The 21131-nt window shown below is 42.9% G+C and overlaps 1 protein-coding gene across 12 annotated transcripts in view; it reads left to right on the top strand.

Moving 5' to 3' along the window:
• LOC120913800 (DAB2 interacting protein) overlaps positions 1-21131 on the top strand; it is a 628977-nt gene that overhangs the window by 562891 nt on the left and 44955 nt on the right. For 11 of the 12 annotated variants that reach the window (XM_040324026.1, XM_040324033.1, XM_040324023.1 and 8 more), the window contains 3 exons: positions 1431-1629; positions 11863-12041; positions 18245-19121. In XM_040324026.1, coding sequence (XP_040179960.1) covers positions 1431-1629; positions 11863-12041; positions 18245-19121 — 1255 coding nt within the window. The remainder of the gene's footprint in view (positions 1-1430; positions 1630-11862; positions 12042-18244; positions 19122-21131) is intronic. The other variant, XM_040324025.1, reaches the window with a different exon arrangement.

The following is a 21131-nucleotide window of genomic DNA, read 5'->3' as shown; positions in this document are numbered from 1 at the left end:
CGCAACTTAATTAAAAGTGCTCGGGGACAGAATGCACTTCTGATGTTTACATAAGGGATAAACACAAAATAAAATGCAGGCAATATAAAACGGTGAGGTTACTCTCTCTGGGTGCACTTAGTGACACAAATTAACACTGGTGAGACGGCGACAGGTTACAGTTTCCTCTTAACAATAATAATTACATTTTTACGGAAATATTTCTGCATGCAAAATCAGAGATGTACCTTAAAGGGGAAGGCTGGGGCATAGAGGAAAACTATCACATTGGACAGATGAAGAACAAAGTATCGATTAACGTCTGAATGTGATGTTTTCAGTAAGAGCCATCTCACAATAGCGTTCTGTATAGCTTGACATCCTCACTGGCCATACTGCTGCAGAATCTCCTTCACCAGTGAGGAGACAGCAACAGCCTGACAGTTCACTGGTTGAGTCAGCAATGGAGCCATATCATAGAAACAGCTGAGTTGTCTCTTCTTTCCTAGCAGTCCTGTCACTGTTTGAAGTGGAATTTCATACTGAAATTCCTCTTAACCGTCCCATGACCACATACATTAGACATGGTTGCATCATGGCCCGATTCCCATTTGAAACGTGCCTCAACCACCTGGTTTTGCCACCTGACAGTGCCCAAGTGAAAGGGACCTTATTGTAATGCTTCTATTTGCTTTTAGTTGGAGATATCATATAATGTAAATGACATGAGAGCGACAACCTAAGCTTGGCCAAGGTGAAATATAGCACGGTACGCTATTATGCATGGAGGCAATTGTTATTGTAGAGCTTCACATGAAGATGACCAGTGCTTTGGTCTAAAGCATTGGTGTTTGAGATCACCAACGTGCCTCACTTAATAGTCGGTATATAGCTACAGAAGACTGTCACTCAGAGCAACAAGTAAATAAGTTGTAACTGAACAATCTGAATCTAGACGCTGATTGATTACTATGCACAACTGTTCCAGATTTTTTTTTTGCTCTAGTTTTAGTGATTCCCCTGGGTCCCTTATATGCAACATATATCCCTTAATTTCATCCACAAATATTTTTACATAGCTCAACAGAACCCTGAGAAGGTATGATTTGTGGAGTGCAGCCTGTTGTTCTCTCTGTTGCAACAGGATGCTTAGCAGAGGTAGTTTATATCTCTGCATCTGTAAAGAAAGGGAAGTCACTTGCACACAGGAAAATTACTCTCCCAAAATGGTATCAATTTTTTTTGATTCATAAACGTATAAAACTCATAAAAAGTTAAAAATGTATGGCAATTTCTTGTTCTGTTATAGAAACCAGATTACCGTTATAGCAGCCCAATTCTGAGGATAGCAAAGCTCAAGTGACTGAAACCTGCTGTGATTTTGCTCTGCTGGAAACCAGGCCATGATGTGATAAGTAGAGTTGATCTAATGTTTTTCTTTTTGCCAACAGGTTTGGCAGTAAAGAAGAGTATATGTCTTTTATGAATCAGTTCTTGGAACACGAGTGGACGAACATGCAGCGCTTTTTGTTGGAGATCTCCAACCCTGAGACCATTTCCAACACAGCTGGCTTTGAGGGCTACATTGACCTGGGCAGGGAATTGTCCACACTGCACTCGTTGCTCTGGGAGGTCATCTCGGTTGATCAGGTACCTGAGCTTATGAATTTTCTGCTGTTTCCCTATTAAGCCCATATGGCTGGTGCTTTTTGTAAATCATTGTGAGAACACATAATGGTCGTAGCTTTGTGAGGTCACAGAAGAGCAGAGAATGCAAGATGATTCAGAAGAGAGCAGCACTGTGGCAGTTTAAAAAATGATTGTGCCAACTGTATCATACAGTTTGCACTATAAAATCCACTTTCTTTTCTGGCTTTCAATGTTTATTACCGTATTTCAAATCTGTAAAAAAAAAAAAAAAAAAATACATACAATATGGAAATGGTTTCCATTTAGTCAAATGCATTAGAAGGCCCCAGAGTATTTAGAAAATCATTGGTTGTTCAACATAAACCTGCAAAGTTCATGCAAGGTCAATGCAAGATGGCATTAGGGACTAGTAAGGGCTGCTACTCCTGTAAGCATTTTGCTTCAGGATATTTTAAAAAGTACCTGCATTCGCACCTCAAAAGCATTCATTTTGTCAGCTGAACTAATACATTGCTTGTCCATTCAAAACCCTAAAGACCACAATACAGAATAACATAAAAGTACCCCATACCACAATAGACTTCAGTTAGCAACATCTTCATGGAAAGAATAGTCTCAGGCAGTGTTTCTCATGGGAACCCACACTTCCCCTTCATTCTTACTAGTGCAGGGCAAAAAGTCAATGGAAGATCTGATTGGTTCAACAGATAATCCACAAGACAGGATCTAAACCTGTGTTTGGTTAATGGATCTATCAGATAGTAGCCCAGGTCAGAAAAGGTCTGCTTTTCAGGTCCTTTGATGACATTAAAAGCCTCAATTTGGCAAAAGTAAAAGTGATCTCTCGCATGGGGGTTGTGCCTGCATTGCAAGGGTTAGATGCTCATTTGGTCTAGGTGACAATAAATGCACTTTTACTTATCGGATCCTCCTCTACCCTGTGCTCTGGATGGGTGTACTCATGTCCAATGCAGGGCTATAGTCCAATCTAGCATCGAGGAGCACACAGCCTGCTGTCCTCTATGGGCTGTCAGATGTAAATAAAGTGTCTGTCCGTTTCCATCCAACTGTCATCCAATCCACCGGACGGATGGGGAATGGACTTCATCTGTCTGTTTTTTGCCGAGAGGATCAGATCACCACTCAATAGAGTGCATTGGATTGGGTCCTCCTGAAAAACAGACAGGCCGACCCGATCGGTCGGACAGTGTGAAAGCGGCCTAAATGTACTTTACCCAGTCCCCCTAGACATAAACGAGCAGATATATACTGCAGTTCAGGTGTGGCAAGGGAAGACTTACTTTTCCCAGAGTTCAGCTTCAACTAAGTTTAAACTGAGTATCTGATACATACTGATATTTAATTATATGAAGAAGTTAATTAAAGTGGATGTAAACCCAAATTTATTTTTTATTTTTTTGATGTCACAATGTAGAGAATACGATTTCCTATCATCTGTGCCCAGTCTTCCCACACAGAGTTAATCCAGCTCTTAGCAATCCTCTTTTATTGTTCAGTGAAAATTAACAGACTTCCAGATAAAAACCTGTCTAAATAAAAAGTCCTTTCCGTCACCTTGCTTCGAGTGACAGGGTTTTTACATATCTCGTGCACTAGCTTGGACACATGCACATTCCTGGATGTTTATCATAATATGGGGGGTGATCCACAGTTCATTGTGAGAGGTAATGTATGTCACTCGAAGCAAGGGGACGGAAAGGACTTTTTACAGTATTTAGACAGGTTTTTATCTGGAAGTCTGTTCATTTTCACTGAACAATAAAAGAGGATTGCTCAGAGCTGGATTAACTCTGTGTGGCAAGACTGGGCACAGATTATAGGAAATCTTATTCTCTACATTGTGACATATAAAAAAAAAATGGGGTTTACATCCACTTTAATGAAAACCCACACCCTCCCAGTGTGAAATTCGTAAAAACTCAATCCTAGTTTCTTTTTAAAAATATAGATCTCGTTTTATCCATGACAGCTACACATTTTAGCTGTCATACATACATTTCTGTGATGGCTGTATAAAACTTTTGAAAGAAAAAAAAGTTTTACAGAGGGATTGTAATTCTCTTAGAAAAAATATTCAATGTGTTTTAAAGTGCTGTTCTCAAAAGTAATGTTACATTTTCAAAGCAGATCAATATGTCCGAAAAACTGTCAAAACGAGTGCTTATAAAATCCCGGTGATGGGGATGATAAGTTGTGTATTTTTGTAGGATTTTACACACGCTACAAATACAGATTGACATGTACGTGTAGCCCAACATGTGTACCATCAAAAGGAATTATTTTCATTTCTCTGCCGCTAATATTTTCGTTTTTGCGAGACATAAAATAGATTCCTCAGATCTGATGATATAAATCAAAGTTTGCAGACCGGCTGGGGCCTGGTGAATGCCCCCTGTGGATCTGTGTAGCCACTCTGGCTAGAAGTCCCTTTTGAAGGCTTCAGAAAGGTGGCAATCTAGGTTGACTCATTGGGAACTTTTACAACAAATCCGCAATGGCAGTCCTCGCAACTGCGGTGACAGAGGAGAAAGTCACACAAGACTGAAATACATCAGGGGTTGTCCCCTGACCCACATCACATACTCCTACTCCGTCCTCAGCAGAGCACCTGTTAGCACAATACCTGAGTTCCTCTGGGCTGGCAACAAATGTATCAGCCCCTAAGAACTCAGTGCCGTCAGCTACAACTGCCAAGGGAGTAGAGTCAGATTGGATCAGATTTGCCCCCTCATCCTTTGGTCCATCTTCTGTGATGCACATCCCAGAATCCACAATGGGAGTACTGGTATCTGTGATAGCAGAGGAGCAGACCACAGAAGACTTTGCCTCACATAAGGTTGCAAGCATATCTTGCTTGTCCTTACTAGGCAAAAGTAGAAAATATAATCAGCGCAATAAACCACGTGAAAAAAACAAGCAGCTGAACACTGGGATTCAATTAATAAAATTCCTGAGAGTAAATAAAAAATAGATAGTGCAGCGCTTAAAAGTCCAATAATAGAAAGTCCAAGTAGAATCTTTTCTAAAGTGACTGGTGATGAGTAGAAGATCATGCAGGTGCTGTAGCGTGGAAATAAGTAGAAACACCTCCACCAATGGTAGTAATGGCCGCTCACCTCACAGATATGACCCTCTGCTAGATAGGGTCATAAACAGCATTCCCATAAGGGTATCTCCAAAAGGGGAAATCCAGCAATGATATAAATGGTCTCCAAAGGAAGGTCAGCAATCAAGCATCAAATCCAGATATGAAAGAAAAACAGCACATAGTGTTTCTCCGTGGAGGCAAAGCAGTAAATTTTAATAAATAAAAAACACACTTACAGAGCAAGGCACTTAATCCAGTGCCAAGAATAACAAGCGTGTGTGTAGCTATGATCGCGGGTGACGTCACGCTCTCCCTACCGAACGTTACGTCCCTGGGGCGGGACTTCTTCAGCGGATGTAGGTGAGAAGAAACAGTCACCCTATTATATATGCGTCCGTTGCTGTGGCAACCGCGACGCTGAATACAGCTACGGTGAGGCAGCAGGAACAAAAACAAATGCAAAACGAGTAATGATCCAATCAGCGTGGAGAGGGGAGTGTGACGTGGAGCGCAGGCATCACATGGTAGATACCATTGAGAGAGGCGCAGCGTCTGACGTGGAGCGCAGGAGTCACATGGTAGTTACCATGGAGAGGAGCGCAGCGTCTGCTACAGTGCGGCAAGAGGGACAAAGCACAATGCCACAGCGCTGCAGAAAAACAAACAGCTGTGAATCAACACAGACTGATAATATACACACTGAAGATCCCTGGTATCCATACTATCCAAACACCATGAGAGGAACAATAAAAGTATATAAAAGGGGGATATTATAAAAAACTGCTAAGGTTTAGAAACCCCTCATAGGAATATGTATAAATCAAATAGATTATATAAAAACGTGAAGTCAACCGCGATCATTGTAATGAACACACAAATACATAATAACAATCAATATACAGATAATAACATATAAATATCTGTATTAAATTACATTAAATAAGATAAAAATCTCTGTATATATAAAAATAACAACATATACAAATATATATATATAAAAATATATATACATAAAAATTACTTGATAAAATCATCGGTCAGAAATAAAACAATTAATATCAAAATCAACGTTAAGGCCGTCTGGAATTAAAACACGTGTCTCATGGATCCAATACGATTCCTTTTTACTTAATTGCCGGATAAAGTTACCCCCCCTCCAATGACGGTTAACTTTCTCTATCCCCCAAAAACGTAGACCCTTCGGGTTTTTGTGATGGAATTCTTTAAAGTGACGTGATACATTATGCATGGTTTTTCCTTGCTTAATGTTATTAACATGCTCGGCCAGGCGGACATGAAGGGGTCTAGAGGTCCTCCCTATGTACTGCAGGCCGCAGTCACATTCAAGCATATGTCCTTACTAGGAGCTACTGAAACACAATTTGCCTTATCACCAGGTACTTCAGAGCATCCCCTTTCTTCACAAACAGTTACAGTACCACAATCCTGTTCCCAGGACACCCTCATCTCAGCATCCCTAGCTGGCGGTCCGTCAGCTAGACCCCTGAACTCCTGAAGGCTGATGTCAATTTTAACAGCCTCAGGGGACTCAGAGTGATCTGCTACAGATGCCAGGAAGACAACAGTGTGAGGGGACCTCAGGCCTGCTTGGCCAAGTTCACAAGTTGACCCAGTTGAATCGGGCCCTTCCACAGACAGTTCCTCTGTAGCAGTGGGCAGTGACCAGTTCAGGGCAGACCTGTGGGCCCCAATAGTCACCACTGCAGCAGAGGGAACGTCTGCAGGGCACATATCATGACATTTTACATCACACAAAACATCAGTGGCGGCTGGTGAAGTTTTAGGATGGGGGGGGGGCGCAAGACCCCGCCCCTCCACGTTGGCCCCTCCCACTTCTCGTAAGCCACACCCCTTATATAATCCACCTACTCCGTCCCCTGTATTCCACTTGCTTTCACTCATAGTTTCAGAAGTATACAGCTCAGCATCACAGGACAGAGTATATAGCCCAAGCATCACAGGACAGAGTATATATCCCAAGCATCACAGGACAGAGTATATATCCCAAGCATCACAGGACAGAGTATATAGCCCAAGCATCATAGTATATAGCGCAGCCTTACAGATCGGCGCAAACAAACTGAAAAATCACACTGTTAGAAATGAGGGGTTCCCACCTGTAAATAGCACGTATCTGCATTCTGCACCCTGTAAATAGCACAGATCTGCATTCTGCACCCTGTAAATAGCACAGATCTGCATTCTGCAACCTGTAAATAGCACAGATCTGCATTCTGCAACCTGTAAATAGCACATATCAGCACCCTGTAAATAGCACGTATCTGCATTCTGCACCCTGTAAATAGCACAGATCTGCATTCTGCACCCTGTAAATAGCACAGATCTGCATTCTGCACCCTGAAAAATAGCACAGATCTGCATTCTGCACCCTCTAAATAGCACAGATCTGCATTCTGCACCCTCTAAATAGCACAGATCTGCATTCTGCAACCTGTAAATAGCACGTATCTGCATTCTGCACCCTGTAAATAGCACAGATCTGCATTCTGCACCCTGTAAATAGCACAGATCTGCATTCTGCACCCTGTAAATAGCACAGATCTGCATTCTGCAACCTGTAAATAGCACGTATCTGCATTGTGCACCCTGTAAATAGCACAGATCTGCATTCTGCAACCTGTAAATAGCACAGATCTGCATTCTGCAACCTGTAAATAGCACAGATCTGCATTCTGCAACCTGTAAATAGCACATATCAGCACCCTGTAAATAGCACGTATCTGCATTCTGCAACCCCCCCCCCCCCCCAATCAGGTCAGCTACAGTGCTACACTATACACATGGCAGGGGGGTGATGGACACAGCAATCAACCCCCCCCCCCAGACTAACACAGGGTGGCAGGGCAGACAGACACACTCCTCCAGGCTCCAGCCTCTTCTTTTTCTTACAATACAACACTACTACAAGTTCCAGCATTAAAAAAAAGGCATGACCACTCATCCTCATAGTTCTCCATTGTTTCCTGGGGATCAGGTGCATGCTAGCCACCATCTTTGTCCAGTTTTTCTCTCAGTGCTGGGACTTGTAGTCCCATAGAAGGTGGATTGCATGCACCTGAGCCCCAAGAGAAGATGGGGGAACTACAAGTCCCAGCAGGTTATATTATAAGGCTCCGAGGTGGATGTATGTCCAGACACCCATCCACCTCGGAGCCTTATATTATAACCTGCTGGAACTTGTAGTTCTCCATCGTCTCCTGGGGCTCAGGTGCATGAAATCCACCATCTTTGTCCAGTTTTTCTCACTGCTGGGACTTGTAGTTCCATAGATGGTGGATTGCATGCACCTGAGCCCCAGAAGAAGATGGAGAACTACAAGTCCCAGAAGGTTATACATACAATAAGGCTCTGAGGTGGATGGGTGTGGATGGCATGCACCTGAGCCCAGGAGAAGATGGGGAACTACAAGTCCCAGCAGGTTATAATATAAGGCTCTGAGGTGGATGGATGTCCGGACACCCATCCACCTCAGAGCCTTATTGTATGTATAACCTGCTGGGACTTGTAGTTCTCCAGCAGTCTAACTACAATAACAGGCTCCGAGGTGGATGGGTGGGGATCAGGCAGTGCACCGCTGATGACTTTGGGGCGGGGGGGGGGGCGATCTGAATACCAATCCATGCAATCATTCAATGAAACGAGGCATCCATCGGCTTACCTCTGAACTGCAGCTCCGCTCGGGCAGTGTAAGGAACTGAGATGCCTGCCGCGTGACGTCACTTCCGGTTTTCGAATCCCGGCCGGAAGTAACATTAGTACTATTAGTAATGGTCCCGGCGCCCATAGGAAGCTATTCAGCGCTTTGCAATGCGCCCAAAAGGTGGGATAAAAGCCCGCAAATGAAGCGCCATGTCTGCAATCTAAAGATTGCATTGACGTGGCGCTTCATAGGGCAATGGTGGCCGGCGCTCAATCCTATTTTATTTTAGTAAAGGAAATTTTTTTTGTTTCTTAGAGGGGCCATTGAAAAAAAAAATTTTTTGTGCCTACAGGAGGGGGGGGGGGGGCGGCGCCCGGGCGCCCCCTATGGACGGGCCGCCACTGCAAAACATTATCAATTTCAGAGTTCATTGTGACTTTAGGTTGCGCTCTGGGCCCTGGCTCCAGAAACCCATTAGGGCCAGGACCTGGCACACAGTCACTAACCTCCTGACCCTCCCCAGTGTTCCCAACTTGCATTGAGTCACCCAAGCAGTACTTTATGTGAATCCGGGGCTTCAGGTGTAGATGCAAGTTCCAGGGGGGCTGAATTTAGCTCATAGCAGGCTACCAACTGTCCCCAGTCAGTAAAGTCACAAAAGCTGTATGTAATACAGGGATGACTCCTCCAACCCCTGTAATAACTTTGGCTTTCTTTGGGACCACATCCTCATGGCTCCTTGATCCTGGAAGAGCTAGGACATCCGTGGATCTTGTATCTCTGAGTCCGATTGAAGCATTGTTACCTGCGGTAACCAGCTGCAGGCTACCCACTCGGCCTCCTACATTCATGGGATCCGCCCTGCCCACATCTTTCACTTGGCTTCCAGATTCCTGGTTCAGCAAAACATGAGCCATAGGCATGGCAGGGTTGGCACCTTCACCTCCGGTGATGACCTTGGCTTCCCCTGGGATCACATTCTCACAGCTCCTCGATCCTGGAAGAGCTAGGACATTCTCTGACCCCATAGCTTGGAGTCCAACTGTAGCACCCACACATGTCACTATTAAAAGGGTTTGTAAAGGTAAAAAATGTTTTCCCTAAATAGCTTCCTTTACCTTGGTGCAGTCCTCCTTCACTTACTTGATCCATCGATTTTGCTTTTAAATGTCCTTGTTTCTTCTGAGAAATACTCACTTCCTGTTCTTCTGTCTGTAACTACACACAGTAATGCAAGGCTTTCTTCCTGGTGTGGAGAAAGCCTCTTGAGGGGGGAGGGGGCAAGCAGGAGTGTCAGGAAGCCCACTAACACACAGCTCCTTTCTCTATCTGCAAAGTAGAGAGTGTGCTGACTTGCCTGCTCGCCCCCTCCCCCCTCAAGAAGCTTTTTCCACACCAGGGAGAAAGCCTCACATTACGGTGTGTAGTTACAGACAGAAAAACAGGAAGTGAGCATTTCTCAGAAGAAATAAGGACATTTAAAGCAAAATCGAAGGATGAGGTAAGTGAAGGTAAAGGAAGCTATTTAGGGAACAAATAATTTTCCTTTACAACCCCTTTAAATTATAGTACATGTAATCCATATACGATAATAAGCTATACCAGAACCCTATTTAGGAAGACTTTTGGAGCATTCTTAAAAATATAGATGGTGGTAAATTCATATTTAAAAATATAATAAACAAGAGACACAATCCATAAACAGAAATATTTTTTTCAATGTGTTTATTGAATTTTTCAAGGTTTAAGGACAGTACATTAGACATATGTGGCCGTACATGACACCTGAGTACAGTGAATGACACAATATCCATCATTAACAGTGTCCTGTCATCATTTCAAAACATTCTCAAACATATAAAGTCATCAATCTGGTGCTTGACAGGTAGGACCAGTCAAAGTTAAGGATATATGGGACTAGAAGATGGAGTCAGAAATGGCTAGGAGAAATGAACAAAAAGGGAAGAAAAGAAAAGGAGGGAAAAAAAGGAGTAAGAGTGGAGAGGATGGAGTGGAAGGATAATGAGGGGGGAGTAGAGGGAAGAAGTGAAAAAGAAAAGGAGATGTAGAGAGCTGTGGGAAAGAGTGTGTGTGTGGGGGGGGGGGGGGGGAAGTATCATATATTATAAATGGCTGTATCAATGCGGCCTGGATTAGTCGGCCATATTTGGATGGCAGTATGCCATCCAGGGGTCCCAGATTTTGTGAAATTTGGTATGGTTGTTAGTGAGGATGCTAGATAACTGTTTGTTCATGAAAAGTTATGAATGAATGAATGAATTAATGACTTGTATAGCGCTACTTCAGAGAAGTGGGTTAATTGTTTTTTCCGTGTCCTGGCTATAAGAGAGGGGAGTTTTTGGGACTTTGAATGAGATGCGTTTTTAAGCAAACAGTAAGTATAAATAAAGTTGTATACGTGATAACCAGGCTCACACTTACCACCCAAACAGCAGGCCAAATTCAACTGTCTAACTTGTGTATGTTAAAAGCAGAGGATTGGTTGCACGCATTTGCAAATACATGGTTAAGCTGCAGGCCTCGCCACGGCTCTCTGCATTCTGCTGTCCTAACTAAACTTTTAAAGTCTCCTCAATAGAGGCATAAAAAATACTGATGAGTAGATAGAGGACAGGTGACTGAGGGTGTCTCACGGTCCCTACCTATGCTTGGTATAGTAGTAAAGAGCACTGGAAATGGCTATGGTCATTTTAGAAAGAAGCCTAAAATGCAATATTGCTAGCCAGGGATCTTTAGAAAGGCAGATCACAAATAACGTATGAAGAGGGGTAAAACTTTAGACCAGAAGCGGTTTAGCATTGGGAAGGTAAACCATATATGGATGACATCGCCAGTGGCCTGGCATCCTCTGAAGCATAGGCCCGAATGTCCAGGAAACAAATGTTGAAGGTACAAGATACCGTCTGTTAAGTACTTTGTAAGCTGACTCCGATGTAGTAACGTTAGTAGAGCAGGACGCGATAGTGGACCACGCTTCCCGACAGTCTTTTTCAAATTTTTTGCCCTTCAAATCCTCCTCTTCTCTGGCAACATAAGCATGTGTGGAGGGAGAGGGCAGTCTGTTGATTTGGGAATAGACCAAGGAAATAAGTTTGGATGCTAGGGAGTGTAGCTAACAAGTTTTTTTAAAGGCCGCCAGTGAGGTGAGTGGGTCTTTGTCTGGGAGCAGCAATATGATCTGTGCTGAAGTTGGGTGTACCAAAAAAGTTCTAAAGAGGGTGCTTTGAAGCGGCTTTTGAGGGTTGCCCAGGGGTAAGACTGACCCGTTCTTCACTAGAGAATATACCATATTTAGTTGCGAAAAAAATATATACATTTAAATTTTACATGCTATATAGATGTCCTTTAGCTATGTTGCTGTGATATAGTATTTTTTGTAATATAAATATCTCTTGATTATATTCATCTTATTCCCTGGCAGGCCACAGTAACCAAGCTTGGTCCTCTTCCTCGTATCCTGCGTGATGTGAATACAGCACTCAGCAATCCAACCAGCATACAGAGCTCTGTCACAAGCGATCACTCTGCCTCCACGCCAAATGCCAGCAACAATATCTCTGTAGGTCTCCAAAAGATGGTAATAGAGAACGACTTATCTGGGTAAGAAGATAAGGGATGAATTCCTGACCAGGCAGGTTATGGGTATCACCCAAAGTCTCCCAGACATAACATCACCCTACTGTTCTCCAACATTATATATCAGTGATTTATAGACAGTCCACACAAAACTGATATGCTCCAGTTAAAGTGGACAAGATCTCCCTCCTCCCCCTCAGCTATCTTTCTCTCATAACTTCTCTGTTCACCAGCTGGATTCTCTGTAATGTGTAAAATATCTACCAACAAGAGTTTTTTTCCCTTTGCGCAAAAAAAAAAAAAGTTTTGTACATTTTTGCTAGCAGTAGTTTGTCACATTCAACTAGACTTGCATACCATAGCATTTACAACCACACTCAATCCTCTTATCCAATCAGCATGGTTGCATGTAATGTGTCATAGCAAATGTTGATTGTCCAAGAACATGAAGGTAGAAGATTATGGAAATAGAATAGGGTGGTTTCACAAGCCTTTTACCTACTGTATACCTACTGTCATGTTCTAAGACACTCAAAATCTGCTTTAACATAAATCTAATGATGCCATGATCATTAGATAAAAGTAACAGATTTATATTTATACATATATATTTATTGGCTTTATAAATATAAATGCTTGTTCCAGATGCTTATTAAAACTAGTAAATAAAAGTAATAAAGTAATAATAAAGGCTTGGCTTAAAAAAAAAAAAAACAATAAACAACATGTCTTACTTATCTGCTCTGTGCAGTGGTTTTGCACAGAGCAGCCCCGATCCTCCTCTTCTCTGGTCTTTTGCTGGTGCTCCTGGCTCCTCCTTTCTGCCAAGTGCTCCCATAGTAAACAGGTTTCTCAGGTTTTGGAGCACCCAAAGATTTTACCCGCTTCCTGACCAGAGCACTTTTTACAATTTGGCACTGCGTTGCTTTAACTGAAAATTACGCGGTCGTGTGACATTGTACCCAAACAAAATTGACGTCCTTTTTTCCCCACAAATAGAGCTTTCTTTTGGTGGTAATTGATCACCTCTGCAGTTTTTATTTTTTGCACAAAAGTTATAGCTTCTACAAAATAGGTGATAGTTTTATGGCATTTTCATTATAAACATTTTTTTATTATTAGTAATGTCGGTAATCTGTGATTTTTATCGGGACTGCGACATTGCGGCGGACAGATCAGACACTTTAGACACTATTTTGGGACCAATAAAAACCTATACAGCAATCGGTGCTAAAAAATAGCCACTGATTACTGTATAAATGTCGCTGGCAGGGAAAGGGCTAAACACTAGGGGGGATCAAGGGGTTAAGTGTGTTCCCTCAGCCTGTTCTAACTGTAGGGGGACGGGCTACCACTGGCATGAGATCAATGTTCCCGATGACAGGGAACAGAAGATCTCTCATGTTACTAGGCAGAACAGGGAAATGCCATGTTTACATAGGCAGTTCCCCGTTCTGCCTCTCCTCGCCATGATCGCGGCCGCTGGCGGACATAGAGTCCGCGGGACCCACAGGCACACTCCCGTAGCGGGCGCCCGTGCCCACTATCCTTCTTTTGCGGACTGACGTAGTTAGCCCAGGAGTAACTTTCTGCTGACGTATGTTGGCATGAGCTGGTCGGCAAACGGTTAAAGTGTTACTAAACCCAGTAATATGAAAATAGTTCATCTAAGCCCCCCCCCCCATAGTGCCCAAAGCTTATACATCATCTTTTTACAAAATATTTCCACTATATACCTTTTTGGCTGATTTGTATACCACGGTCAGTGATAAACTGCACAGTTTCTCTAGTAATGAGAGTTTAGGTAGGAGGAGATTTCCACTGCAGCCTGTATACACGTCCACATGTGTGATGCCAATATCATGTGACCTGGCTAGCTCTGAGAACAAGTAAATGTTCTCTCCAGCATAAAAGACACTGAGCATGTGCTGGTTGGCTACCCTCCCTGTGTTAGCTGGCCTTCCCCATATAGGCAGTGCAGGAGGGGAGGATCTGTGCATACAGGATAAAACAGCCTTTTTACACAATGCAGAGGATTAACCCCTTAAGTTCCACAGTGAGTATAACAAGCATGCTATGCTGCATATACAGACTGATTTTACTGTTGTGAGTTTAGTAACACTTTAAGGTGGACTACACTTCGATGAATCTCAAAATGACTTTACAATGTTTTCAACGTTACAAAGCAAGTCCACTTGAAGGTGACTGTTACAAGCTATAACATGATTTGGATAAATGAAACTCTTCATAGACAATGTATATTTTACATAGTTTAACATAGTTCACAAATCATTTTTGTAAGGACTAAAAAGGCATAGAATGATTGTGGGCACTGATCAGTCAATTACATTTTTCCTTTCATCTCCGCTCAACAGTCAGGACATTTGGAGAAGGATTCTGATGGGTTGGTATACTTTGCCCACTTACATAACCCCAGCCAGGACTATGACAGGTAAAACCATAATTCAGACCTAGTTGAGACCAGCGCAGGCACCTTCACCAGGAAGTCACCACCTTTCCTAATAAAATGTAATTATACTGATCAAAAGAACGATAGCAGTGGAATGTTAACCGCCAGCTACATTGTATTTAGCAATTTAATTAGTAGAAAGCAGGGAATACAGAGGCGTTAGGCCTGTCTCTGTAATTACCACTTTTATCCCTAATTCTGCTCAGCATGTGGGGAAACTCTAAAAATCTATTTAAATTTACACGCTGCTTAAAGCTGGCAGATTGGGAATGCCAGGCTTAGACACGCCTGCTTTCTGAGAGATGCTTTTTATCTGTCCAGGGCATTCCATAAACTCTCCTTCTCTGTTTACATTTTACAGTTCTTCAAATACTGATCTTTCTAAACATTCAACCACCTGAAAGAAGAACTGTCTATGTTACCCTTAGATAACTATCTCTGTTTTGTAAACAGCCTGAAGACAAATAATACCTCCAATCGTGCATGGTAGAAAAAGAGAAAGGCCCAGATTCTCAAAGGGCTTACGACGGCGCAGCGCCACGTACGCCGTCGTAAGTCCTAATCTGAGCCGTCGTATCTATGCGAGTGATTCTTAGAATCAGTTACGCATAGATATCCATTAGATCCGACAGGCGTAAGTCTCTTACGCCGTCGGATCTTAACTGCAATTTTTTTTTTGCCCGCTAGGTGGCGCTTACGTCGATTTCCCCGTCGAGTATGCAAATTAGCTAGATACGCGAATTCCCGAACGTACGCGAGGCCGACGCAGTAAAGTTACAACGTTTACGTTAGGCTTTTCCCGGCGTAAAGTTGCCCCTGCTATATGAGGCGCAACCAATGTTAAGTATGGCCGTCGTTCCCGCGTCAAAATTTATAAATTTACGTTGTTTGCGTAAGTCGTCCGTGAATGGTGCTGGATGTAATTTACGTCCACGTCAAAACCAATGACGTCCTTGCGACGTCATTTAGAGCAATGCACGCCGGGATATTTTAGAGACGGCGCATGCGCAGTTCGTTCAGCGCGGGGACGAGATTCATTTAAATTGAATTCCGCCGGGTGATTTACGTTACGCCGCCGCAACTTTAAACGCAAGTGCTTTGTGAATAAAGCACTTGCATGAAAAACTTGCGGCGGCGTAACGTAAATCAGATACGTTACGCCCGCCCATTTTTACGCCAATCTACGAGAATCTGGGCCACAGTTTTTTTTCTTTCAGACATTGGAATTGATTTACTAAAACTGGAGAATGCAAAATCTGGTGCAGCTCTAAATGGAAAGCAATCGGCTTCCAGGTTTTTTTGTCAAAGTGGTTGTAAACTCGGCAAAAAAAACAAAACAACCTGCAATACAAAGGCATAATGAGCTAGTATGCATCACATACTAGCTCATTATGAAATGCTTACCTTAGATTGATGATGTTGCAGCGGTCCCCGTACACCACTGTGATGGGCGACATGTTTCCGGAATGTTACTTCCCGGTTCACGGGCTCTGACACTGTGATTGACCGGAGCCGAAATGACGTCACGGGAGCTGCCAGTCATGGCACAGCAGCTGAAGAAACGACACGTATGAGCCATTTCTTCAGTGTGCATGTGCCGATGACGTCGGCACATGCATATACAGTGATTATCTCCTAAACTGTGCAATTAATGGTACCTACAGGTAAGCCTTATTATAAAGGGTTTACAACCACCTAAATTGAACAAGCTGAAGCTAGAAGTTGATTGGCTACCATGCACAGCTGCACCCTAGTTTGCACTCTCCAGTTTTAATAAATCAACCCCATTGTGTACCTCATCGATCTGAGTGAAATAGAAACAGATTTAAATATTCAGTGTATGTGTGAATCTGATTGGTTTCTGAAGCAACACAGACCGGCATTTAACTGCTTGCCAACCAGCCGCCGCCATTATACGGCGGCAGGTCGGCTCTGCTGGGCGAGATCACGTAGCTATACGTCATCTCACCGAGCAGCCAATAGGGGCGAGCGCCCCCCGCTCACCCCTGATGCCGACACGCGTGCCCGGCGGGCACGATCACCACCGGGCACCCGCGATCGCTCGTTACAGAGTGAGAATCGGGAGCTGTGTGTGTAAACACACAGCTCCAGGTCCTGTCAGGGGGAGAAATGCCTGATTTTCTGTTCATACAATGTATGAACAGCGATCAGTCATTTCCCCAAGTCAGTCCACCCCCCCCTTCAGTTAGAACACACCCAGGGAACATACTTAACCCCTTCCTCGCCCCCTAGTGTTAACCCCTTCCCTGCCAGTGGCATTTTTATAAGAATCAATGCATTTTTATAGCACTGATCGCTATAAAAATGACAATGGTCCCAAAAATGTGTCAAAAGTGTCTGAAGTGTCCGCCATAATGTCGCAGTACCAATTAAAATCGCTGATCGCCGCCTTTACTAGTAAAAAAATATATATTAATGAAAATGCCATAAAACTATCCCCTATTTTGTAAACGCTATAACTTTTGCACAAACCAATCAATAAACGCTTATTTCGATTTTTTTTTTACGAAAAATATGTAGAATACGTATTGGCCTAAACTGAGGAAAATGCCAGGAATTTTTTTTTATATATATATATATTTTTGGGGGATATTATAGCAAAAAGTAAAAAATATTATTTTTTTTCAAAATTGTCGCTCTATTTTTGTTTATAGCGCACAAAATAAAAAACACAGAGGTGATCAAATACCACCAAAAGAAAGCTCTATTTGTGGGAAAAAAAGGACACCAATTTTGTTTGGGAGCCACGTCGTACGACCGCGCAATTGTCAGTTAAAGCGACGCAGTCCCGAATCGCAAAAAGTGGCCTGGTCTTTGACCAGCAATATGGTCCGGGGCTTAAGTGGTTTAGAGCAGTGAGGTCCAGTGCAATTTTGCTTTTCAGGTCCATTTTCCAATTCTAATCTCAGTTATAGCTGCAGAACATTTTCTGGCTGTAGGGAGTTTGGCTGACTTATGTTACTAGCAAAAGGTCTGATATACAAAATACTGTGTAGTTTGTTTACAGTGGGTTAAGCCGCACCACACATAGACTTGATGAGAAACATCTTCACCTTTAGCTGCACGTTTTAGAGTAACCTAAAATGAACCCTTTGGTGGGTGAAATTAGGCTGAACAAGTTGAGTTTTTAGTGAATAGTTTAATGATATGGTAGTGAGGCAGCAAACATAACATAATTTTACTTAATCCCTGAGGTTGCTGGCCATATATCTTCCTGAGTATAATGACAGGAGGTAGCTGCCCGTCCTTGATCAGGTAGTATTAACACTGCAGTAGTAGTTGAAAAAGAGCGCTATTAATGGTGCCCACGAGTTGTGTCCCATCTTTGGTGTTAATGGAAAAAATAGTGTCTTATCATCGGTGTCATTGGGAGGAATAGTACCATATTTTTGGTGTCTGTGTGAGAAATGGTGTCCCAAGGGCTGGATAAAGGCAAGCAAAGGGCTGGAGTTTGGAGACCACTGATCTTATGTGATGATCAAAATGAGGAGTATTCCTTCTGTCTGGCTGTCTATTGGCATGCATAAACTTGTCTGAAGGAAAACTTCTTGTTTTCTATAGCAGCCAATCAGATTCCACCATTAGTTCCTTCATACTGCACTGGGAACATGAAAGAGAGGCTCTCAAAAAAATGTTCTTGGTTGGGCCCATTATGGCAGCACCTTGTTGTTTGACATGATGGAATCGGCTGTCACATTGACCTCTTGTCTCCCTCTGTTTATCTATCTCCCCATAGTCTGATAGATTTCACCCGGTTACCCTCTCCAACACCTGAAAACAAGGACTTATTTTTTGTCACAAGGTCTGCTGGAGTCCAGCCCTCGCCAGCACGAAGCTCCAGCTACTCTGAGGCCAATGAACCTGATGTACAAATCACGAATGGTAGCAAGAGCCTGTCTATGGTGGACCTGCAGGACAATCGGGTACTGGACGTTGGTACCAACACATCAGGGATTGGAGACTCTCTGAACGACAGTCAGACATCTTTTAGTCAGCTTCAGGCAATATGGACCGCACGGACGCCACAGGGTAATATAATGACCATGACAACAGCCCGAAGAACAGGGCAAACACCAACCACTCCAAATGCAGATGCCACATTGGGTAGGCCACAGCTCCTGGCACCTCTATCATTCCAGAACCCTGTGTACCAAATGGCAGCAGGTTTGCCGGTATCACCACGGGGTTTGGGAGACTCTGGTTCTGAATGTCATAGTTCTCTTAGCTCCCACAGTAACAGTGAGGACTTGGCAGGGAGCAAACATGGCTTTATTAACCTTGGAAGTAGCGAGGAATTCAGTAGACGATCTGGGGACATGTCACGTAGGCAGTTATCTTTGACTGAAAAGGCTGGACAGCCAACTATGCCACGGCAGAACAGCTCGGGTCCTCAGAGGAGAATAGACCAGCCACCACCTCCTCCACCACCACCAATGACCAGAGGAAGGACACCACCAACGTTGCTCAATACAGCACCTTACCCTAGGCCATCAAGTGGCAGTATGATGTCCTCGTCACCAGATTGGCCTGGCAGTGGAGCTCGAATGAGGCAGCAATCCTCATCATCTAAAGGGGATAGTCCAGAGATGAAGCAGAGAACAGTGCACAAACAGGTAGGTGCTTTCATATCCATGTTAATTATAAAACATTTGATGGATACAATTTTTCTGCTTTAGAAATGCTGTTGATTCCGGTCATTGTCCAGCAATAAATATTGACTGTTTCCATCAGGCTTGGTCATGTTGTGTCTGTCTAATATCTAGAAGTTTAAGCCTTCTGGAAAATGTAGTTTGTCAGCAGCTCTGGGCCTGCCTGATTAAATAGGAGTTATATTTCCTTAGCAGCTCAGGAGCCAAATTCCCAGTGGTTTCTAGGCGTTGTAGCTTAGCTGTTCAGCAGTCAGAGGGAAGCTGAGACTTTTATCTTTATCCTGTTTTCTGGTAGTCATCAGACGGTTGTCCATTGGTTTGATACTTATCTGGATTGGACCTCCAGTCTCTTGAGTTAAGTCTAGTAATATTTCTGAGTAGGTTTGTAGGTATTTTCAGTTGTACTCTATTTGAGCAATAAGTGTGGGACCTGCAGAAGCTTCTAAATCCAGTGATCCTTTTTAATTGGCTTTCTCCAACCAGTGCCTGTGGTTCTTAGCACTGATTTTGCACTTGTCAGCCCTTCAGCAGATGCTTATTGCCTCATTATATACTTCACATAAAAAATAAACCAAGAAGAGGCTTACTATATAGAGAACAAAATGGTTTAACATGAGTGAAGGGTATACCCGAAAACCTCAAATTGTACAATAACTGCAGGTGAAAACCTAATTTCCTTATTGCTTATAATATAATGGTCAGATTGGAGAAATAAAAAGAAACATTAAACTTCTAGGATCACCGAATGGTAAGAAAACAGAACAATTGTAGCATAATGTGTATAAAAAAATGAATTAAATATTTGTGTCTAAATGCTGTTTAGTTTCTGGGGTAAAAATTAGAAATAAATATTTTGTATATTATATGACAACAGAGTTACTGCTGGGACTGCACTATTGGAGAGTGGGAGCAGGGTAATTATTATTAGCCATTTACAGCTGTCATCACAAGCGGGGATGTTGTGCTTGTCAAGGTTTTTGCTGGATTTTGAGGGGGGCAAAATGTATAGCAGCCGACCGGACACCGCAGTTGGGAAAGCGAAATAATGTCAGATGACACATTTGCAGTTCTCTAGAGCCGTCTTGTCATTTTCAGCTGGCATCCTCTGGCCCAACTCAGGAAGTGATATCACTAGAGCGCTAGCCAGACAGGGATAGGTCTGAGCAATCCACTATTCTACCAATTTACAGATTGTGTGTTTTAAGCCAAAGAAGACCCATCAATTTCAGAAATGATGATCAGTACGGCAGCTAGGGTTGGAGGTGCTAAAGACTCTCAAGCTATATGGGGATTCGGCAGCAAGCTTATGCTATATACATTTACTGATGATTTTCTGTCTGAAATTCTTTATTGAATTTTAAATACTTTGTCAGTTTCTACTTTTTGCATAGGATGACAGCTGTTCTTAAAATGTTTCAAGGTGAGCAGAAATGACAGCATTGTTCTGGGAATGCAGACATGTAGACTAATCTTGAGAGCTCAAGATACTTCTGGGTGTCCGCAATGTCATTACTTCTGCTGTAATTGTGTTGTGACATGATGACTATGTACAGCGACAAATCCTTCCCTGACCAAACACCTTTTACCCTTCCACTGTTCCAGCAGTTTTAATTGAGTAGGTGATAGAAGCGAAGTATCACCAATGAATCTTGCAAAGCCTGTTATAAGAGGACCATTATCTGCTTCTTAATGGATTTAAGTGCCATTTTATTTCTATTACAGTCTGTCAAAGTACAGATGATAACTATATAGGTGAGAACGGAGAGCTGTTGTCAGAAAAGCAGCCGTTTCTCTGTCGCTTCAATTGGATTTCAAGGTCATTCATGCAGAAAGGAGAAAGAGGTACCTCACCTGGCACACCAGTCTCTATCAGTATTTACTGTACAACTTAGTCCAATCCCAAATATTCAACAGTGAACTGAATGTAACCAAAAACTGAACGTTCTATATACTTTATTCCCCAAATCACCCCCC

This window comes from Rana temporaria, chromosome 9 (assembly GCF_905171775.1).
Source record: "Rana temporaria chromosome 9, aRanTem1.1, whole genome shotgun sequence".
NCBI lineage: Eukaryota > Metazoa > Chordata > Amphibia > Anura > Ranidae > Rana > Rana temporaria.
The sequence above is the reverse complement of the archived record's forward strand: the minus strand, read 5'-3'. Positions and strand labels throughout refer to the sequence as shown.